Source organism: Branchiostoma lanceolatum, chromosome 8 (genome assembly GCF_035083965.1).
Source record: "Branchiostoma lanceolatum isolate klBraLanc5 chromosome 8, klBraLanc5.hap2, whole genome shotgun sequence".
NCBI lineage: Eukaryota > Metazoa > Chordata > Leptocardii > Amphioxiformes > Branchiostomatidae > Branchiostoma > Branchiostoma lanceolatum.
In genome coordinates this window covers 4,904,736-4,925,000 of record NC_089729.1, presented here as the reverse complement: position 1 = coordinate 4,925,000, position 20,265 = coordinate 4,904,736, and the positions used below count along the sequence as shown (strand labels likewise).

Sequence of the window (20,265 nt, the reverse complement as noted above, 5' to 3'; positions counted from 1 at the left end):
GTTGCATTGATGTCAGCCCCTTGGTCCAACAACACTGGCTCCATAGCGGGGCAGGGCCCTGCCTCAGCAGCATGATGTAGCGCTGTACATCCATGATGGTTATCTGCGGCATCGACATCTATCCCTTGACCTAGCAGGGAGTGGATCTTGTCACAGTCCCCATTTGATGCAGCAGTGAAAAGGTCCGTCACACTCATTGTTCCTCGGTAAGGGTGTGATCCACCTCCACTCTTTGTAACGAGCTTTCTTCCTGACACAGATACATGTAAAAGAAAGAAAATTGGTTGTAAAAGATAAACTTCTCTCTTGCTCTGGGAAAACAAGTGATATTCGGAATATGTCAGTAAAACAAACACATCTTACTGTCTATCTATGGTCTTCCTGATTTTGAACATTTAATGATGTCAAAAAGGTCATACCTTTTAAATTTAAGATGGCATTCGAATCTATGAGTATGAGCTTAAATCATCAGTGACGTCTAGTGTTTACATTGTGCAGTGGGCAGTCACACATAATTTGTTAAACCAATTATCAGTAAAAATACCATAGTAACCTCATTTTGATATTCGTAGGCTGAGTAGCTTTGGATTTCAGCAGTGTGCCATAACTGATAACTCAGCCGCCTAGTATAAATTTTACCTATGCACACGTGGGCGATGGACATATACTGAATAGCGTATTAATGTTGAATGTATTGTCCATAGCGTGATATTTAGAGGTCTTCTTCATAAAGGTTTATTCTTCGGACTTTCCGTAGCATATATTGAACAGTTACTAAATTCTCGCCCCCTCTCCATTCCCACCTATGGCCAACTAACACCGATTAAAAGACGTATAGGAGATTATTTATACTTGACAGTAGTAGATCAAGAATACCTCTAGGCTTATGCCGCTGTTCAAGAATGTGGGTATACAATAGTTTTTCTTCTCCCAACATACACGTGGATGGTGGATGCAGTGTCGGTCGGATCTGTTCTGCAACACTTCGCCAGAGGGCGCTTCCGCACATGTCATAACCTTTGACCCTTTTCAAGATGGAGGACGTTGATTTTCTCACCAAATACCGAGCGGTTTCCAGCAAATTAAAGAAGTAAGAATGCTCTCTATTTGTTCAACTCCATATGCTATAACTGTTGGATAGATAGTAGTACCATACGATGGTATTTTTACTCTAAGAAGCTATCAAAAGACTGTATAAAATTACTAGTGGTATATAATTTATTGTGATCCATGTTTCTCATACTTGTTATTTTTTTCAGGCGATTCCTGCGGAAACCCAACGTTGCTGAGGCGAGCGAGCAGTTTGGTGAGTCCGACCAAGGAGGTTATACTTAGAGAAACCCTTAGTAATCTTCAAGCAGACGTAGTGTTGTCAATGAAGCCCTGAGCTTTTAGAGAAGCCAAGCAGCTCGAAAACCTAATCACTAGTAGTGCGAACTTCCGCCCTAATATTAGTAGTAACGTCTGCTTGGAGATTTACTGTCAACTGGTGTCCTCCCTGTTTTAGTTCCAGTCTGACAAATCCCCTCTGTGCACCTAGGGATGTTGATAGTGGGTCTGCATGCTTTTACCATATCTCAAAGTTGATCCAATAATTCATAACAATCTAGCATGGTTGTACCGGCTATATAGATACAGATAGTCAGCCTTCCAAAATTATTTAGCTAGTACCGTAAAAATTCCTATTTATGTACGCACCCCTCCTAACGTACGCACCCCCGATTTGGGGACGATTACAGGCCTGACTCAGTGAGTTGAAACGTTCAGGGGAAAAACCCTCCTAATGTACGCACCCCCTCTCCAGCATTTCTGTGGATAGAGGTTGACATGATCATCCTTTCGATGATGTTTACCGACTTAAAAGGTTACTGAGAAAAGGTTTCTGGGTAGAAAATGTCAAACAATTTGAATATATGTATTATTTATTCTTTATTACTGATTGATTGTGTGGTAGCATTTGCATGAAGATGTACCGTGCTGTCATGCTGATATGCGACTTTCCGAAGAAGAACCCCTCCTAACGTACGCACCCCGACTTTGGCGTCGGCATGGAGCACCTGTTTGCGACTTGAAAAGTTTTTTAAAAAAATAGGGACTTTACGGTATTAAAGTGTAAGTGGACGCCACCCCCCACAATCACCCTCAGCTCTCACAGACCGCCTTGTGCTTTGGATTAATGGGTTCTTAAGTTAGACATGTAACATTATGAGCGAGTATGTACTGTAGGCATTGTGTTGCTTCCTTAAATTTTTAACATATATATTCTACAGGAAGTCTATCAAAAGATCTTCTAGAACATGACAACCCACACTATGCTGGCTTTTGTTGCCTGGCCATGGCAAGGTAAGTTACTGGTCATTACTGGTTTGTGTTCCATGCCAACAGGGCCAGACTAAGAGACCTAAGGTCAACAACTTCTATAAATGCAGAAATGTTCACGGGGATTTAATAATTCGCGGTAGGGAGAAAATGGAGTGTTCGCAGTGATTTTGAGTTTGAGTTTGAAACAATAGTAGTGATACAGACACACAATGGAACGGCTTTTTGCGGTAGTATGAAGCTTGTGGTAAAGAGTTCACTGCAACAGCCGCGGACCTGAAACCATCATGAACATTTCTGCATTTACAGTATTAGATCAGGCTGATAGATATTTGGTTCATGTTCTCAATGAAGGTAGTGCTTGAATTGATGTTGGTATAAATGAATATCATGTGGGACTTGTAGGTAATGCATATACATGTATATCTGAACTGTGCTTCTTTAGATTCTGAGAGCAAGACAAAGTAAAGAAGATTAAAAAATGAAGCTAAATTAGAATACTGTAAAAGAGCAAATGTTTCCAGTGGCATTATGTTCATGGGTTTTGTGGTAACCTCATCACTGTGAACTTAAAACCACTGCAAAAATGTAGTCCTTAGTGCTTCCTGCTGAGCCTATCCCCTTGTTTAAACATAAACATAAAACCACTGTGAAGACTTTGTATTCTCCCTATTGTGAAATGTAATCCCTGCCATCATTTAAACATTTCCCCTTGCAAATAGGATAGCACAAGATGGCGGCGGGGGGTGGGGGTTGGGGGAGTGTCTGGAAGGGGATACACCGGTCTAGAGGAGTGCAGCCTTTTCCAGACACGATGGTCATTTCCTGCAACTTCAGCTTTGCATCTTGTCTACAATTAAGGAAATCTTGAGTTTTGAGGAACATAACAGACTTTGTTGGGGAAATATTGGAAGAAATAGTATAAATTTGAAAATACACAGGATGGAGCTAGGATTAGAGCAGGATGGCAGAGAGTATTTTCTTGCCCCCCCCCCCTTCTTAAAACTTTTAAATTATGATAATCCCATCCCCCCAGATGTGAGCAGACGCTGTCGAACTCCCCGGGAGAGTCTCACGCGCTGGTTGAGGCGGCCCGACTGTTCCTGGAGGCAGAGTGCACCAACCAGATGCTGAAGTGTCCCGGGTTTGAAGAACACCTCATCGCCGCCATGAACTGTTACAACTTTGCCATCAAGGTGGGGACATCCTTACTAGGCTATAGGTGTGACAGGCCGTTCAGTGTAATATAACCAGCTGCTCCAACGTCGCGTGCCTGCGAGGCTGGTGTGTTACACCGAAGGGCGGTTATACATACAGATTACTACAGATACAGATTACAATAATACTTTTTATGTCAAATATAATTCTATGAGGTACCATAAGACAGCTGCATTTAAAAAAACAAGAGTTATCGAGACTATGAGACAGCACTATTGATTTAACCTGTAACCTTAAACTCCTTAATGGCCTTACAGTCTTACACGAAAAATAAAATTTTATGTTTTCTTCATTGCTTTAGAACATGAAGTTTTACTATCTATAATTTACTTATTTGTTAATATTGTGATGGAGTTTCATAACATTGACAAATTTTTGTGTTTAACTCCAGGTTCACATTGAACAGACACAGCCTGCCATGGCCGCCTGCCTATGTCTGGAGTTGGGAAACGCTCTCAGGGTGAGGTCTTATAAATATTGATCATCATGTGATACCATGTACTTGTAGTATGATTGACACAAACATATAATCTCTGACGACAAAGCAGATAATTAGAATATCAAGCATATGTACATTTTACGAAACCAAAATGCATGTACAGTATTTTCCTATTGTATCTAACAATAATGGAAGTATCATTCAATTGCCATACATTGCCATACACGTGTAAACAAAATTTATTGAATGTACCTCAGCGGAGTTAATCCGGAATTCCGGATGATTGCATTTTTGATTTCAATTTCGATTTGCATGTTTTTGTTGTAGGGTCTGAACAAACCAGATCAGGCTATGTCATACTACCAGAGAGCTGCAGACCTCCAGTACCAGGTAAGCACAGTTTCTGACTCTTTGTATAGCCTGACAAAATCAACCTTCTAGCAGCCTTTCCACTGGTCCAGTCCCTAGAAGTTAGTAGAAGCTTGATAGTCAACATTTCTAATCTTACTGTCACAATTTGGTAAAGGGGGCCTGACAAGTAGTTTACAGGCTTTTTTGCACTTTCAAGTTTGGCTCTGTGGGACATCCTGTCGCTCCTGGGCTACTGTGGGCACAGCCGGTGCCCAAAATGGTTTTGATTTGGATTTAAAATCATCCTGGGACCTGTAAGGCAATTATAAAAATACTGAGGGGAAACCCCCCACAAACAAAAAACACCACCCTCCACCCCCGTACCAGACAGTCCATCGGGACAAATTTTTGGTTTTCTGGACCAGGCCAGGGCTACATTCCTATGCATGGGCACCGGAGGAAATGTGACTGTAGCATTAGTCAGGAGAATACTAGTAGGGAACATCCTAATCATGTTGATTTATGCATCATGATGTGCTGACATGGGCATATTATGGACTGTTACCATGGGCCTGGAGGCTGTGACAGGTTGTTTCAGAGACTTCTGATCTCCCATTGGACTGACTTTCATGTCAATTAAAAATCATGAGCTCCTATTGGTGTGTCTACTAGTAGAAAAGGAATGGTTCTCTTGAGAACTAAATGGCCACAAGGTCTCGAGGAGGATCAAGGCCCCATAAGCCCATGACAGCGAGAGATTCTATAACATAGGCTGGGACATCATACATGTACGTCAAACAAAAGTGTTCCTCTAAGAATCAGTCTCTTTAAAAAGTACTTTTTGATTTAGTTGTATGCACATAGTGTAAAAAGACACTATAGTATAAAACCATATGATACCATTTTTGGTTCTTATGTCACATATACACTTACAGAAATGAATCCCAGCTAATCTAAAATGATACTTTTTCCATGTTGTTAGAACCCTTTAGACTGTCTGGAATCTTTGGGACTTGTGGCTTCTTGCAAGATACAGACAAGTGAGTACTTGAGTTAGTCTCTTCATATTAATATTGCTTTGGATATTATTGTATCTAGTTTGACATTTTTATCAGGGAGAAAAATACTGTGTCCATGTGCACTTTTGTGCATCTAAAATTAAAGCTGTGCACCTAATTTTGAACTACATATTTGTATAGGGCCACGTACGTAGATTATTACTGTTAGTATACAGCATGTTCTTGACATTTGATTGTCAGAATGAAAAATAAAACATTTGTTGTATTACGAGCATTTTTCAAAGATAAATTAAAAAAAATGAATAATAGAATATTTGTTGTATCATTAGCTATCAAGCTGTGAAGAGAGGCAGTGAGGTCAAAATTTATGATTAGGTTTTGCTGACATTTTAATTAATCTTAATATGTTCTTATTTATGTTCTTCTATGTGTAGTTATTACAAAAAGGTAATGGAAATGTTAAAGAACATAAAGAAATGAAATGGAAGACCTGCAATGTATACCATTTGTACCTTTCTACAGGAGACTATGATGGAGCCCTGACCATCTTCACAGAGATGGCCTACTTGGCACAGGAGAGGGGAGGTAGGTGTATATGTCAAAGGTAGCAGTGTACTAGCTCAAGCTGACTCTAAAGAGATTTTGATAGCCTCTTTCCGTACATTTAATTTTAGAAGTGAATGTGGGGGCACAGGCACTGAATACTTTGTAATACTGTAAATGCATTTAAGTTCGCGTGGTTTTTATTTCGCGGTAGGGAGAAAATGGAGTGTTTGGGGTGGTTTGAAGTTCGCGCTGAAAACTCACTGCGAAAATCACGAACATAAAACCACTGTGAACATTTCTGCATTTACAGTAGTTGTAATGTACCAATTCTTATTCCACAAGAACCTTATAATTGGTATAACACAGTATGTGTGTATGTATGTATGCATGCGTATGTGCATACATGTATGTGTTTGTGTTTTCGTGTGTGTCTGTGCATGTGTACGTGTGTGAGAGAGAGATATACAGTAAACTTTGTTTTTCCTCCACATTCGTACATTCGTACATTGCAAACATTGCCATGGGTTAAAAGGACAAGAAATAATTTGAACCATGGACAACAACTGCCTCTCTTTACAAAGGGGAGAGTTCAAAATATGGCAACTCCAAAGAAAACCTACAGCATCCCAACAGACAAAGAAACAAATCAAACTACTTGATTTGTTTCTAATGACAGAATGTTTGTTCCACAGCCTCAGCCAGTGGTCCTGCTTCAAGACCAATAGGTACGTGTGTGTATATGTGTAACATCTACTAACATAATTCCACCAGGGTGCATAATTCTGCCATCCAGAAGAAATACGTAGAAACAGATCTCCAACGCAACGTATACTGAACTCTTGTAATACAAGTGTACATGTATGCACAGTTTAGGTAGTTGTATACCGAACCAAGTCTCAGTTTAGGTATACAAGTTGTATACCGAAACTGTGCATACTTTTGGGGGTGCTGCACTAAGCTCTCTCTCACTCACTGCTTTTCAAAGTCACTGTGGTAGATTTATTTAACCCGGCGGATTGATGTTAATGGAGGCTAAAGCTTTGAACATTGTTTCATATTTACTTTCATCATGTGTTTGTAATATACACATGTGCGATATGTGTGATATGTATTTTTTTTTTCTGAATCCTGGATGATTATTTTTTTAAATAGCTGTTTTTCAAAAAGGAAATGTTTCTAGACTAAGTGCTTTCTATAAAATCTTATACTGTACATGTATGTGTTTATAAACTGTTCTGTTTTATTCCTCTCAGGTGCATTTTGTGACATCCTAGCCAGATGTGAGGTTACCAGAGTTCTGTTACTGATGCTGTTACAGGTAGGCTGGTTCGGAACATTGAATGTTGATTTCACTTTTGGAATAATCATGGTAATTGCTTGATTGGGATAGCCTAAGCAGATTTTTGCCTTTCTTTGAAGAACAAAGGACCCAAAGAGACATTCAGTGTTTATATATCATTGATATTTGCAGATCAATTGCATTTACATATCAAAAGCTACATTTGCATATAACTGACATTGAGGAAGAAGGGTCACAGGATCCATGCACCACTCAAAAGTTGCCATGCATGGTAATCACTTGCTTGCCCCCAGCGTCATCTATATTTCCATTGTCCAAAATATGGCCTTATATGTATGTAGTTTATTGTACATAGCTGGAAATGTAAAATCATTCATATTCCATCCACTTATTTTGTAAGGAATACCATCTTTTTTTAATTATACCCAATAAGAGACAGAAACTTAATGTATGTGCAAAGAGGTACCGCGCAGCATTGTGGGAAGAATCAGTCCCCAATGTCCCTGGTGCGATTCCGCAGAATTCCGCCCAGGGCGCAATCCCGACCAATGTCACCTTTATCAGCCTAAGGCAGATTTTTTAACTTGTTAATTTTTTATTTCCATTGGAATTCCCCCACTCCAGCCCACCCCCCAGAGGATCCGTCCTGAGCATGCCCAGACCCTGGAGAGATACGCCTGGGAGTCCCACTCTGAAGACTCTGCACCTGGTGAGACAGGCTTGTACTATAGATACTGTAAATGCATTTAAGTTTGCGTGGTTTTTATTTCGCGCTAAGGTGAAAATGGAGTGTTTGCGGTGGTTTTAAGTTTGTGGCAGCGCTATAGTAACATACTGCTACAGTATTGGACAAAATGTTTGCGGTGGTTTTAAGTTCGTGGTAAAACGTTCGCCGCGAAAACCGCGAACATAAAACCACCGCGAACATTTCTGCATTTACAGTAGTTCATGTTTATTCATTGATGTACCTTTTTTTGCAAGGAGTAAATCTAGGATTAAGTTGAAAAGACCGCTAGACCTTTGCCTCGAAAAACTGTGTGTCATACCAGAGTCACATCCATTTTTTCTTGCTGTATGATTTTTCTGTTGAAGGATTTTTATTGAGGGTTTAACAGAACAATAAACAGGGATCTATAACAGTCCTTTCCTTGCTAGAAAGCACCGACTTCTTCATTGATTAGTTCATGTCTTTCCTTTTTTTGCAAAGAGGCAAACCGTGCTAAAAACAGATCTCCTCTATAATATTTACACCTGTACCCTCCTGAACTGTACAGTAGATTTTACCAAATTCAAATTTCAATTGGCCATGTTTTCAGGAAGAGGGAGAATGTTAACTATAAATTTGAATAAGAAATCGGAATGTTTTCAGACTTATTTTTTTTGTTTTTGATGCTGGCTTAGTGGTTATGGAGAAAGTGCAGGCCATTTCTAACACAGCTTGATTTAAAGATACTAGTACAATTATATATGATAGTAATTGAAATTAAGCTTTTGTGGCAGGAGTTATGATATGATAGAATAAGGAAAGAAGTACTTTCATTAACTGGTGTTTGACATTTTGTTACAGTAAACTGTCTAAGTGAAGAAGTATTCTTGTTACTCCAGTCCACAGTGGTAAGTAGATAACAACATCCTTTTCATACTCTCATACTCTTAACAGTAGTTTTTTTTTCTTTTTATATGTAACCTAAGGCTTTCTATCACTCAACCCCCTTTTCTTGGCTTCATATGGTAACCATAAATACCTTTTCCTTGGCCTAACAATATGTATCTTTATAGAGTACAATTTCATATATTGAATTTTCTGTTCTCTTTTATACTGTTGAAACCTGGTCATTAATGGACATCAACTTTGGGTTTATTTATCAAAGTTTTTGTTGACTTATTTCGCCTAAATTAAGACGGCCAAGCATTGCAAGTTTCGTTCCTCTTATATAGTATGAAAAGTTTGTCTACAAAAATGTTCAACGAACGCGTTTTTAGGACCCTAGCCTGTAGGTATGTCTACCACTCAGAATCCATTCGAAACTGCTATCACACCTCACTCCATTCAGCTGTAAAAGAGGAACTGAAAGGAGATCAGAAATAGAAGAAGGCATGAGACCTACAAAGATATGTTTTAAAAGTTGTATTAAAGATGTTAGCATCGTCCAAAAACATGGATTATGCAAACTCTTTTTTGTTTAAAGTTATCCTTTCAAACATGTCAAACCATGGTATTATCAATCTGTGGCGAGGACGAAAGAGACTCATAATAGGTGTGAATACCATGCCTGACTCTTTTTATTTGTATTCTATCCTTGGGTCAAATTTGAAGGTTTTATAGCAATCTAATTACTTAAAAACATCCTATCATTCGTTGGCTAATTGAATGTCTTGTTTTCTCTATAGATGGCATGCCAGTCCAGAGATGTGTCTGCTCTAAAGTCACTACAGAAGGACTTGTGGTGAGGGACTGTTCTTTTGTTCTGTGACTTCTATATGAATAAACCCTTTCCAAACTCCAGCACGTTGGGCTCAAACAAGGGTCTGGAGTAAGACATGATAGTTGAATTTATAGCACTATTATGTACTTTGTACTACTGCCTGACCATTGTTTTTCTCAATTCACCAGAGTTTGGAAAGAGGATTTTGCCATATAGATTTGACTAACAAGTTTCTGTAGAACTTGAACATTATGGTATCTTTTTATGCGAACAGTTTTCTATCATATATATATATATATATATATAATCATCACAACACAAACATTTCTTCAATAATGCAGTCTGTTTGCACACTGCAACAAACAAGTTTCCATTCGTTTTAACCTAGACTATGCCTGCAAAGCTGGTTTGTATACTGGCTATATATTAGTTCTCAGATACAGACATACGTTAATTTCATATTTAAGCAAGTAAGTCTCATATCAAAACATCATGATTCAGATAGGATCTACTCAACTGTCACTGATGAATGTACACTTGCTGATGTCTGTCCTACAGGCCGCACCTGACAGCTGAACAGAACCACCTACTGCACCTGGTGATACAGGAGATGGAGCACCCTTCAGGGGAGGGGATCTAGTATTAAAGAAGCACCTGCTGCGGATAGAACACCTGTAAGGGAAGGGGATCTAATATTACAGAACCACCTGCTGCGGATAGAACACCTGTCAGGAGAGGGGATCTAATATTACAGAACCACCTGCTGCAGATAGAACACCTGTCAGGGGAGGGGATCTAGTATTAAAGAAGCACCTGCTGCAGATAGAACACCTGTCAGGGGAGGGGATCTAGTACTACAGAACCACCTGCTGCGGATAGAACACCTGTCAGGGGAGGGGATCTAATATTACAGAACCACCTGCTGCGGATAGAACACCTGTCAGGGGAGGGGATCTAATATTACAGAACCACCTGCTGCGGATAGAACACCTGTCAGGGGAGGGGATCTAATATTACAGAATCACCCTCTGCAGATAGAACACCTGTCTTTAAAGAACCACCTGCTGCAGTTGGTTATACAGATAGAACACCTTGCAGGGAGGGAATGTAGTCATTTCTGAACCACCGGCTGTACCTGGTTATGCAGGAGAAGAAACACCCTCAAACATGTATCTCTGTTTGCCAACTGGAAGAATTAAAGCCAAAACTTTCCAGCCGAATCTCTTCATGGTCCCGTGCGTACATGACTTCATGCAAACACGGTAGTGTAGAATAGTTCAGGTTATCGATGTGTCAAAGTGCACAGTTGATTAGATACCCATGTGTACAGTTACTTCAAGGTATATATGATGTTCAATGTATGTGGACAGATAAATGTAACCCACTCTCTTGGTGTGCAATATGTTAAGCATGTACCCTTCTTGTGCAGAGATTGTTCAAAACTTAAAAAGAGTTTAAAAAACATAATCATTGTTGACCGTAATAAATATCAAAATAATGACATATCACTGTCTTTCATTCTTTCTCCCTCCGTAATTCAATGAACGTTTTTTAAGTCAATTTTGCTGTGATACGGGTGTTCTGGACCGAATCGTATATCTTACGGTATCCAACGGCCTTCTCATTTTAGCCCTTGGGCTTCCATCAAATAATTCTAACGCTCTTCGCGTGTGCTGAGTTAGACTTGTCGAATTTGAAAATCGGATTAGGCCGTTAGAGTTGATGTTCTCTTTTTTATTCATTTATCTTTTTACGACATTTTTTTCATCTTTTTATTCCTCAATGACTCATATAAAAACCATGTGTAAATATAATGATAACCAGAAACAATTATTGACGGTAATAAGATGTGCAAGTGGTATACCACACCAGTGTACCACTTGTATATGTAGTTTAATGTAGGTAAATTTGAGTTGTTTAAGTACAATACGGCCCCCGTAACCGTCTGGATTCTTACGGATCTGAGGTTCTGGATCTCCGAGTTCTCCTGTCCGTATACGTCAGGATCCGAGGCCATTTCGTGCAGTGATCACGACACCGGCGTGACCTTCATCCACATCCCGCCCCTGGCCCTCATCACTATCCCCATTTCCTTCACAGCAGGGCGGCTCGGGTCAACGGCAAACACAAATCTGTGGAGGAATTTATGTATTTATTTATTTCTGTTTTCTTTATACAAGGTAGGAGCACTCAATGCTAAACGCACTCAGTGCTAAACGCACTGCTTTTCAGGCGTGCCCTGTACAGAACAACATAAACAGACTGAATAACATAACAAGGAAATTACATAAACTAATGAACAAAAGGTAATCAAAATGATACTAGAATGGCAACATTTTCGGGAAAATGCAGGATATTCCCCTCCCATTACCTACACCTCGAATATGACATCCTTAGCATTGACTGTAAGGGTATTATGAAGTTTCTGCATAAATCATGCTATGCAAACGAGGCCCTCATTAGCATAATTCATGGCCAGATTTTCTGACCTTTCCTAATGGTACCTACATCTCAAATATGACATCCGTAGCTTTCACGGTAAGGGAAATACAAGTTTATGCCTAAATTATGCACATGAGGTCCACATTATCATAATTTATGGCCAGGTGTATTCACCTTTCCTAAAGGTACCTACAACTCAAATATGACATCCGTAGCTTTTACGGTAAGGAAAATTCAAGTTTATGCATAAATTATGCAAACGAAGTCCTCATTAGCATAATTTATGGCCAGGTTTTCTGACCTTTCCTAATGGTACCTACATCTCAGATGACATCCATAGCTTTTACGGTAAGGAAAATAGACGTTTATGCATAAATTATGCAAATGAGGTCTTCATTAGCATAATTCACGGCCAGGTGTGTTCAGCTTTCCTAAAAGTACCTAGATCTCAAATATGACATCTGCAGCTTGTACGGTAAGGGAAATACAAGTTTCTGCATAAATTATGCAAATGAGGTCCTCATTAGCATAATTTATGTCCCGGTGCTTTCGCCTTTCCTAAAGGTACCCACATCTTCAAAATGACATCCGCAGCTTTAACGGTAAGGGAAATACAAGGAAAATACAAGTTTATGCATAAATTATGCAAATGAGGCCCTCATTAGCATAATTCATGGCCAGGTGTGTTCACCTTTCCTAAAGGTACCTACATATCAAATATAACATCTGCAGCTTTTACGGTAAGGGAAATACAAGTTTCTGCATAAATTATGCAAATGAGGTCCTAATTAGCGTAATTTATGTCCAGGTGCATTCACCTTCCCTAAAGGTACCTACATCTTAAAGATGACATCTGCAGCTTTTACGGTAAGGGAAATACAAGTTTATGCATAAATTATGCAAATGAGGTCCTCAGTAGCATAATTCATGGCCAGGTGTGTTCACTTTTCTTAAAGGTACCTACATCTCAAATCTGACATCTACAGCTTTTACGCTAAGGGAAATACAAGTTTCTGCATAAATTATGCAAATGAGGTCCTCATTAGCATAATCTATGTCCAGGTGTGTGCACCTTTCCTAAAAGTACCTACATCTCAAAGATAAAATCCGCAGCTTTTACGGTAAGGGAAATACAAGTTTATGCATAAATTATGCAAATGAGGTCCTCATTAGCATAATTCATGGCCAGGTGTGTCCACTTTTCTGAAAGGTACCTACATCTCAAATCTGACATCTACAGCTTTTACGGTAAGGGAAATACAAGTTTCTGCATAAATTATGCAAATGAGGTCCTCATTAGCATAATTTATGTCCAGGTGTGTTCACCTTTCCTAAAGGTACCTACATCTCAAAGATAACATCCGCAGCTTTTGCGGTAAGGGAAATACAAGTTTATGCATAGATTATGCAAATTAGGTCCTCATTAGCATAATTTATTGTCAGGTGTATTTACCTTTCCTATAGGTACCTACATCTCAAATATAACATCTGTACCATGTAACATAAGGTGCATATAACTTTCTGCAATACCATTAGTAGAGCTACAACCGCATATCTACTTGGTTTATGGCAGAAGAAGAAGAAGAAGAAGAAGAAGAAGAAGAACAGGCAAGCAAAAACAATATATCCCCCTTCCCACTGGAAGGGGAATATAAATATATACACAACCGAGCATCAAATCCAAATCATATACCATAAATCAAAGTCGATGTGGCAGGCCAGGTCTGGAGGAATATGTACATGTATGAGTTCCACAAACAAAGATGTTAACAAAAAGAATCGCAATGCCTGTAACAATTCAATTTGATATCACAACAATTTGTAGTGTAAGTGAAAAATACTTGGGACAGAGATTTCTATTCCCAATAAAATATAGCTCAATATTTCTTCAGATGGTTGATTGATGTCAGGATAACTGCGCGATTTCTTGTTCACCCACTTATTGTATTACGTAAGTGTAAGACGTCTCACTTACTTGTGTATCAGCCTTGCAAGAAGCACCTTCTCCTCATTCAATGCAAAGTTCTGACCAATGCAGTTCCTGGTCGAAGACAGCAAAATGTAAAAATGTCAGACTAAGCTATCGTTCGAAAGAGACAACGCACCGACGGCCAGTTTTACTTATTTCATAAGAAATGAGAATACTGCGAAAAATCATACCTTTGTCCCACAGAAAACGGGATGAATGCATGAGAGTCCATGTCTTTCAGGCGGTCCGCGTGGAAACGACTGGGATCAAACTCCTGTGTCAAAAAAATTAAATAGACACATTTAGTTCACAGAAAAAGTCTAAAAGCCAAACTATTGCACAATGTCATTTCCCGAGAAATGTTACTTTACTTACCATGTGATCAGGCCCCCAGACAGCCGGGTTATGGTTAAGTCCGTATATAGAGATCCCCATGTACATATCTTTGGGAATGTTGACTCCCTCTATCACACATTTCTCCTTGGTTGCGCGAGAGATATGCGGAACGGGAGTGTGTAGTCGCATGGCTTCCTTCAGACACATGGTCAGGTACGGTAGTTTGGGTAGGTCGTCCCTACGATACAACGGTAGAAAAGAAACTTGCATACACTTCCAACGACTTCAAGAATGGAATGGCTGATACATATAGTTCAGGTGAATAGGCATCGTATGGCGCAATCGGTAGGGCGTTTCGCCCAGAACCGAGAGGTCCCGGGTTCGAAACCACCGGTATGCCCCGATGTTGTGCCCTTGGGAAAGGCACTTTACACGAATTTCCTCACTCCACCCAGGTGTGAATGGGCACCTGACTTCGGTTGGGGAAGGTCGTATTGAGGTCACCACGCCAGACCCTCGCGACAGTTTCATAAAGTGCAAGTGTGCAAATATCTATCATGTGTATTATTGTGTATTATGTGATTGTAAACCCTGCAGCAATTCAGCATTGACTGCCATTGCATGGGTAATTTCGGATCAATAAATATAGCATAAAGCCTTGCAAAGCTTGCCCAAACTGTTCAGCATTGTTTGGCACATCATTTTGTTGAAAGAAACTGCTGTATCCACTAAAGGATCATCTGCTGCAAATCTAGCCAGAGTGAAATTAAAATAGAACAGAGAAAACACCAATTCGTGCTAATTGTAAAGAAGTATGCTTGATGTAGTCTTACCATTGAATGGTGTCATCGTCCCTGCCAGACAGTAGATGGTTGACTTCTTCCAGCACCTTGTCTTGATGATGTGGATGTTGAGCCAGGGAGTACAGGGTCCAGGAAAGGGCACTGGCAGTCGTGTCGTGTCCTGATGAGAAATATAAGGTACATAAGACAAAACATGACGGCTTTCAGTAAATTCCCAAACATCTAGACATGTTGAGCGTTTTGTAATTACATTTCATTTCGCAGAAATGGTTTAGCAGTTTCATTCACCTGCAAACAGAAAAGTGTCCACTTCCTGTCTGATCTCCACATCTGTCAGCCCTCTGCCATCTTCGTCTCGAGCCGTCAGCAGAATGTCAATAAAGTCCAGCCTTTTCTTTTGTCCGACCACCTCATCGTGGTTGTCCTGTACGGAATAAATTGACTTCTATAGCGGCGCAGTATAGCCTTGCCTTAAAGATAGATCTGCTACATGTATAGATGTCTGCATTAATCTTTATCTCTAATTAGGATCTCTGTTCTGTATCTCATTCTGTCACCTCGTTTTTTTCTTGTATATATACATTTGCATTTTTCAAAGTTAGAATCATCACAATATGTTGTTTCTAGATCTATTTCTTGCTTTTTCTATACAAAGTGAAATATTGTCAATTCAGAGTAATGATAATGGTTGTTTATTTACACATAACATATACGTAAGACATACGAGTTGCTGTCTTCTAGTCTTGATGATGGAATCCGCCGTGCCGTGGATGAATTCACACAGACGATTGAACTCGCGCCCACCCGGCGATAGATTATAGATGGACGTGAAAAATGCATAGATCGGGTTGCTGTAACAAAAATGCCATGAATGCAGCTGAACGTTGTAGAAACTGAAGTTGACATTGACATTTTGATCGTTGCTACGTAGTCTGAGTAGAGTGCACAGCCATTTTGATTAATTTCCTGACAATGATCTGTTATGTATTTTATAAAAAACTACAACACAACTATCATATTTCTTATTTTTTATTTATTTCACCTTACATACATATATACATATACATTTCACATTGAAAACATATACATACACGGAGAAACATAATCTACGGATCCAATGGGAAAGAAAAATACAGTATCACAGTTTCCAAGTCAGGGAGTTGATAACCAAAGGAGAATCGATACATAGAAAATTACAATTTAACTTACAAATCCCGTTCAGCTGACAGGAGTCCGATGCCATGAACAGCTGCCACATAGTCTCTTTTTGTTCTGATAAAACAATTAAATGTTCAATATCATCAAGAAATGCATTTTTTGTCGCATACAACAGAAGAAATTGCATAAACAAAGAAATGTTTCACACCTAACTATACCGAACGATGCTACCCATTCAATGTACATGTTAATCAAAACTATGCATGCTTTCAACATTGTGAGGGTGATTACATTTTATCAGTGGAGGGCATATGTAGATACTCACTGCTCAGACATCCCCCCCGAGGAGAATGCGCACTGAAGGATGACTTCCATAGTACAAAGACTAGCCTGTTGAAACATCTCAAAACTGTCTCTATTTTCGGCAAACTTCGAAAGTGTTTCCTGGATGAAGAAAATGATGAATTTTTAACATTCTAAACATTTTGAAATAAAGGCTCATGAAAAAGTAAAAAAAAAAAGTTGAACGATTCGACACTTACGATCAGCTGCTCAGCTGCTTTGTTGTAGACGCTGACGTACTGTTTGAGGACGTCAAAGTGAAAGGCAGGCGTGAGGAGACGGCGGTGTACCTTCCATACGTCTCCGTCACTCATGATCAGACCGTTACCTTGCCGGAAAACGGAACGGAACGTACTTATTATAACCGTGGACAACAAATAATGGTAAACGTACGTCAACCATAAACAGCCCGGTGGCCTTACATCTACTGGATCTCATGTATAAGTTAATCTCAGGAAGCAAAGACTGTTTTAGATTCTTTTATTGTCCACGTACGATTAATATCAATGATTAGAATCAGCTGCCGGGCCACAATGTACAGGCACCAACAGTAGAGGCCTCTACTAGGGCTGGACTTGAAGCCAATCCACACGCATCCCTCGGTGACACATCATCACGGTTGTTAGAGGGTTACGAAGAAGAAGGATCTCCCCCCTTCAATATGAAATATACGGGTGCAGTTTACTCGACAATGGGTCAAGAGTTTGTAATATTACGATAATTTGGTGAAGATAATGGATGTCTTACCTAGCCATGGTCGTAGTTGGTCATAATCTGCAGACTTCTTGGCTGACGAGCAAAGATGACGAATGAAAAAAAAAGGAGCTTACGGTTAGTATGGGAACCCCTATTTGTTCAGGCTTCGGATTTTCTTATTGACCGACACGTGGCAAAGGTTAGATAAATATGGCTAAACGTTGGTAGCGCCCCTCGTCCCGATTGAGCAAAATGAAGTGATGTAAGGTACAAGAGATGGCCACATAAATGTACATAAACGGCGTCGCATTGAATGAGAACTAAAACCACATTACACTCTGCGACTCCATCTGTGTTGAATGAACTCTGTCAAAACGTCTACAGCAAAACAGATGAGCATTTATGTTGCTTGCTCTACAGCAAGTCCTTGTTCCCATACGTTTTAGATATGGTTTTAAACAGAATGTTTAATTATTCAGCTTTTGACAAAATAAAACCACATACTTGAAACCCTGAGAAGCTGCTTGATAGTTTCCGGGTGGGTTAACTGAACGCCGACCACTAACGGAGACAGCCACAAGGCGTGGGCGCGAGGGTGCTTCTCTACAACCTCACGTGTTGTGGCCAGAAACTTCTCTCCAAAGTAACCATCAGTCTGTGGGGGTAACGTTTCAAGCAACCAATAGGACAAACATTTCAACGTTAACAAAAGCACTCTGTAGTCATCTTGTTATCAAGACATACTACTGTTGTACTTGGCCATCATATATCATTCAGATATAAATCCCCCTATGACGAGCTTTTAATACTTGTATAAATGAAACATTGGATCATATATATTTCCTCCAACGCCATGTGGAGACATGGAAGAGGTACCAATAATATAATTCTTGTTTTTTATTGTAACTTTATGCTCACTGTTCAAGGTCACCTCTGTACCGTGAACTTATCATCACCGTCAAAAACCTGTTGTAATTATACATGATTCCTTCACACATCTGTTCTTTAAACTACTTGCCACCACCGTGAAGTTAAAGTTCAGTGAAAATATCCATTTTCCTTACACCATGAAATTTTGCTACCCTGAAAATAAAGTGAATTGCAGTATACACGTAGCCTCACGGTATCGGTAAGACTGAGGTGCCATGCACGTTGAAAACCTACCAGATGCAAATTGCCGTGCAACCAGTGGAAGGGAGGGGAAGGAAACTGCATCCCTACGCGCTTGAACTGCCAGAATTTCCACAGAAACTTGACGACTGCCAGGAGTATGTACACAAATACCGGCACCGCCAGTCCGACTGCCACCTCCATTGAGTTCAGTCCTCTCAGTTTTAACATGTTGAGTGCCTTCTGGTGTGTTGAAGGTGTCTGGAATTAAGGATTCCGAAGTTTTCAGTGCTTTACTGTAATATCCACATTATAATGCATCATTTGTAGTTAGGGTTACGACTACTCAATATCTCAATAGCCAGGTATTTAAAGTTATAGCTGCCCAGTCTCTTTCGCCTTCTCACACAAATACTATTTGTGGAGAGGACGACAGAGAGTCGGCAGCTATAATAGGCTCGGTAGTACTAGTAGGCGTTAAGGTAGCACAACACAGTTTTTCGCCTATGGGGATTTACATGGTTAAGGACCCCGGAGTGAGTACGTTCGAGGCCTAAAAAAATGTAGCAGGGTGCACAGGGAAATTACAAGAATCGAATATGTTTGACTTCAGGGTACAATCTGCAAAATATCTGAAAATGAGCTTAAGTTTGCCTGCTCGTTCTCTTTTAAAAGCCACTTTGATTTGACCCCCGGCGGAGTCATTATACTGCAGCCGACACACAGCACTTGGCCGTAACCATATCCAGGCGCAAATTGACCCCGCGCAAAACAATCATCGTAATCCCACTTATACAGTCTCAAAACTGACGTCTCAAATCAGTCTCAAATCCTCCACAATTCACCAGTTTCTGCCTCGCTGATGTGCACAGAAAAATCTCCACAGCTTTGTCAAGTTCTGGGATGCACTACTTTTAAATACCCGAACTACTATTGTAACCAAAAGGATCTCTGGAGGTCTGTTATATTGTATCTGACCCTTACCTCTTCCCTCATGACCTCAATGAAAAGCGGCCTGCGTGCCGATTTGAGCTTATCATGAATAAACAAAGGTTCAAACAAACAAACAAACAAACAAACAAACAAACCACGGGGGTCGCGGGGAAATACTGTGTTATGTGACCTCAGGTGACCTCGATACCCAAGCAGACTATCCTACATGGTGCCGCAACAAGACGTGCGATGAACACAGACTACATGCGTGGTAAGAATGTACATATGATCCACAGTGATATGAAGGCAGTAGCTATGGTGTATAATGGTGCATTATGTTATGTAATGAGAATCATTTTGCCTCAGAGATCCTTGAATCACTGATCATTTACAGGTAATTCCTGTACCAATCCGTGTGAGACAACGTCTTGACTTGAGAGGGATTGATACCAATTGTTACGCTATGCTATAACTTGTAGCACACTAACACTTATAGGTACTTACAGAATGGCAAGTTGAACAGATTATCGCTGTTGAGATGCCCCTGGGACGTGTTGTCCACAGATACTTAACTCTCCTAGCTTATGCGTTGTCCTACTTCCGGCGTATGTTCCCCGTGACCTCTGTCCCCATTAGGGACTGTACGATATTTACTTAAGGGGGGGGGGCGGGGGGGGGGGGGGCTGTTGCAAAGAGTGTCTGGTCAAAAACAAATTCCATGGCCCTCCTCCCCCCGCTAAAAACTTTTTTCAATGGCCCTGCCGCCCTTCCCTGCTCAAAATTTTTGCGATGGCCCTCCCCCATTTTTTCTTGTCATTTTGCAGGAACACATTACAGATCATTACATTAAAAACTGTT

General features: G+C 40.1%; 2 protein-coding genes across 3 annotated transcripts; one reads left to right on the top strand and one right to left on the bottom strand.

The window, feature by feature from the left end:
* Positions 1 to 1,021: 1,021 nt before the first annotated feature.
* LOC136439749 (40-kDa huntingtin-associated protein-like) lies at positions 1,022 to 11,123 on the top strand. Of its 2 annotated transcripts, XM_066435311.1 has the most exons (14): positions 1,022 to 1,090; positions 1,260 to 1,306; positions 2,271 to 2,343; positions 3,356 to 3,515; positions 3,929 to 3,997; positions 4,304 to 4,366; positions 5,310 to 5,367; positions 5,869 to 5,931; positions 6,585 to 6,617; positions 7,146 to 7,210; positions 7,817 to 7,901; positions 8,760 to 8,806; positions 9,584 to 9,639; positions 10,177 to 11,123. In XM_066435311.1, the coding sequence occupies exons 1-14, from the start codon at positions 1,035 to 1,037 to the stop codon at positions 10,256 to 10,258; spliced, it is 957 nt and encodes a 318-aa protein (XP_066291408.1). In that variant the 5' UTR covers positions 1,022 to 1,034; the 3' UTR covers positions 10,259 to 11,123. The 2 variants fall into 2 exon arrangements, with proteins under 2 accessions (XP_066291408.1, XP_066291409.1); XM_066435312.1 differs by lacking the exon at positions 6,585 to 6,617.
* A 92-nt stretch (positions 11,124 to 11,215) lies between these two features.
* Positions 11,216 to 20,026, bottom strand: LOC136439729 (leukotriene-B4 omega-hydroxylase 3-like). Its single transcript, XM_066435284.1, has 14 exons — positions 19,912 to 20,026; positions 18,529 to 18,735; positions 17,869 to 18,019; positions 17,416 to 17,457; positions 16,869 to 16,996; positions 16,652 to 16,770; positions 16,378 to 16,440; positions 15,893 to 16,019; positions 15,457 to 15,592; positions 15,199 to 15,328; positions 14,405 to 14,603; positions 14,221 to 14,303; positions 14,036 to 14,101; positions 11,216 to 11,750 (listed from the first exon to the last, which is right to left on the bottom strand). Exons 2-14 carry the CDS (start codon positions 18,703 to 18,705, stop codon positions 11,648 to 11,650), a joined length of 1,524 nt encoding a protein of 507 aa, XP_066291381.1. The 5' UTR covers positions 18,706 to 18,735; positions 19,912 to 20,026; the 3' UTR covers positions 11,216 to 11,647.
* Positions 20,027 to 20,265: the final 239 nt, after the last annotated feature.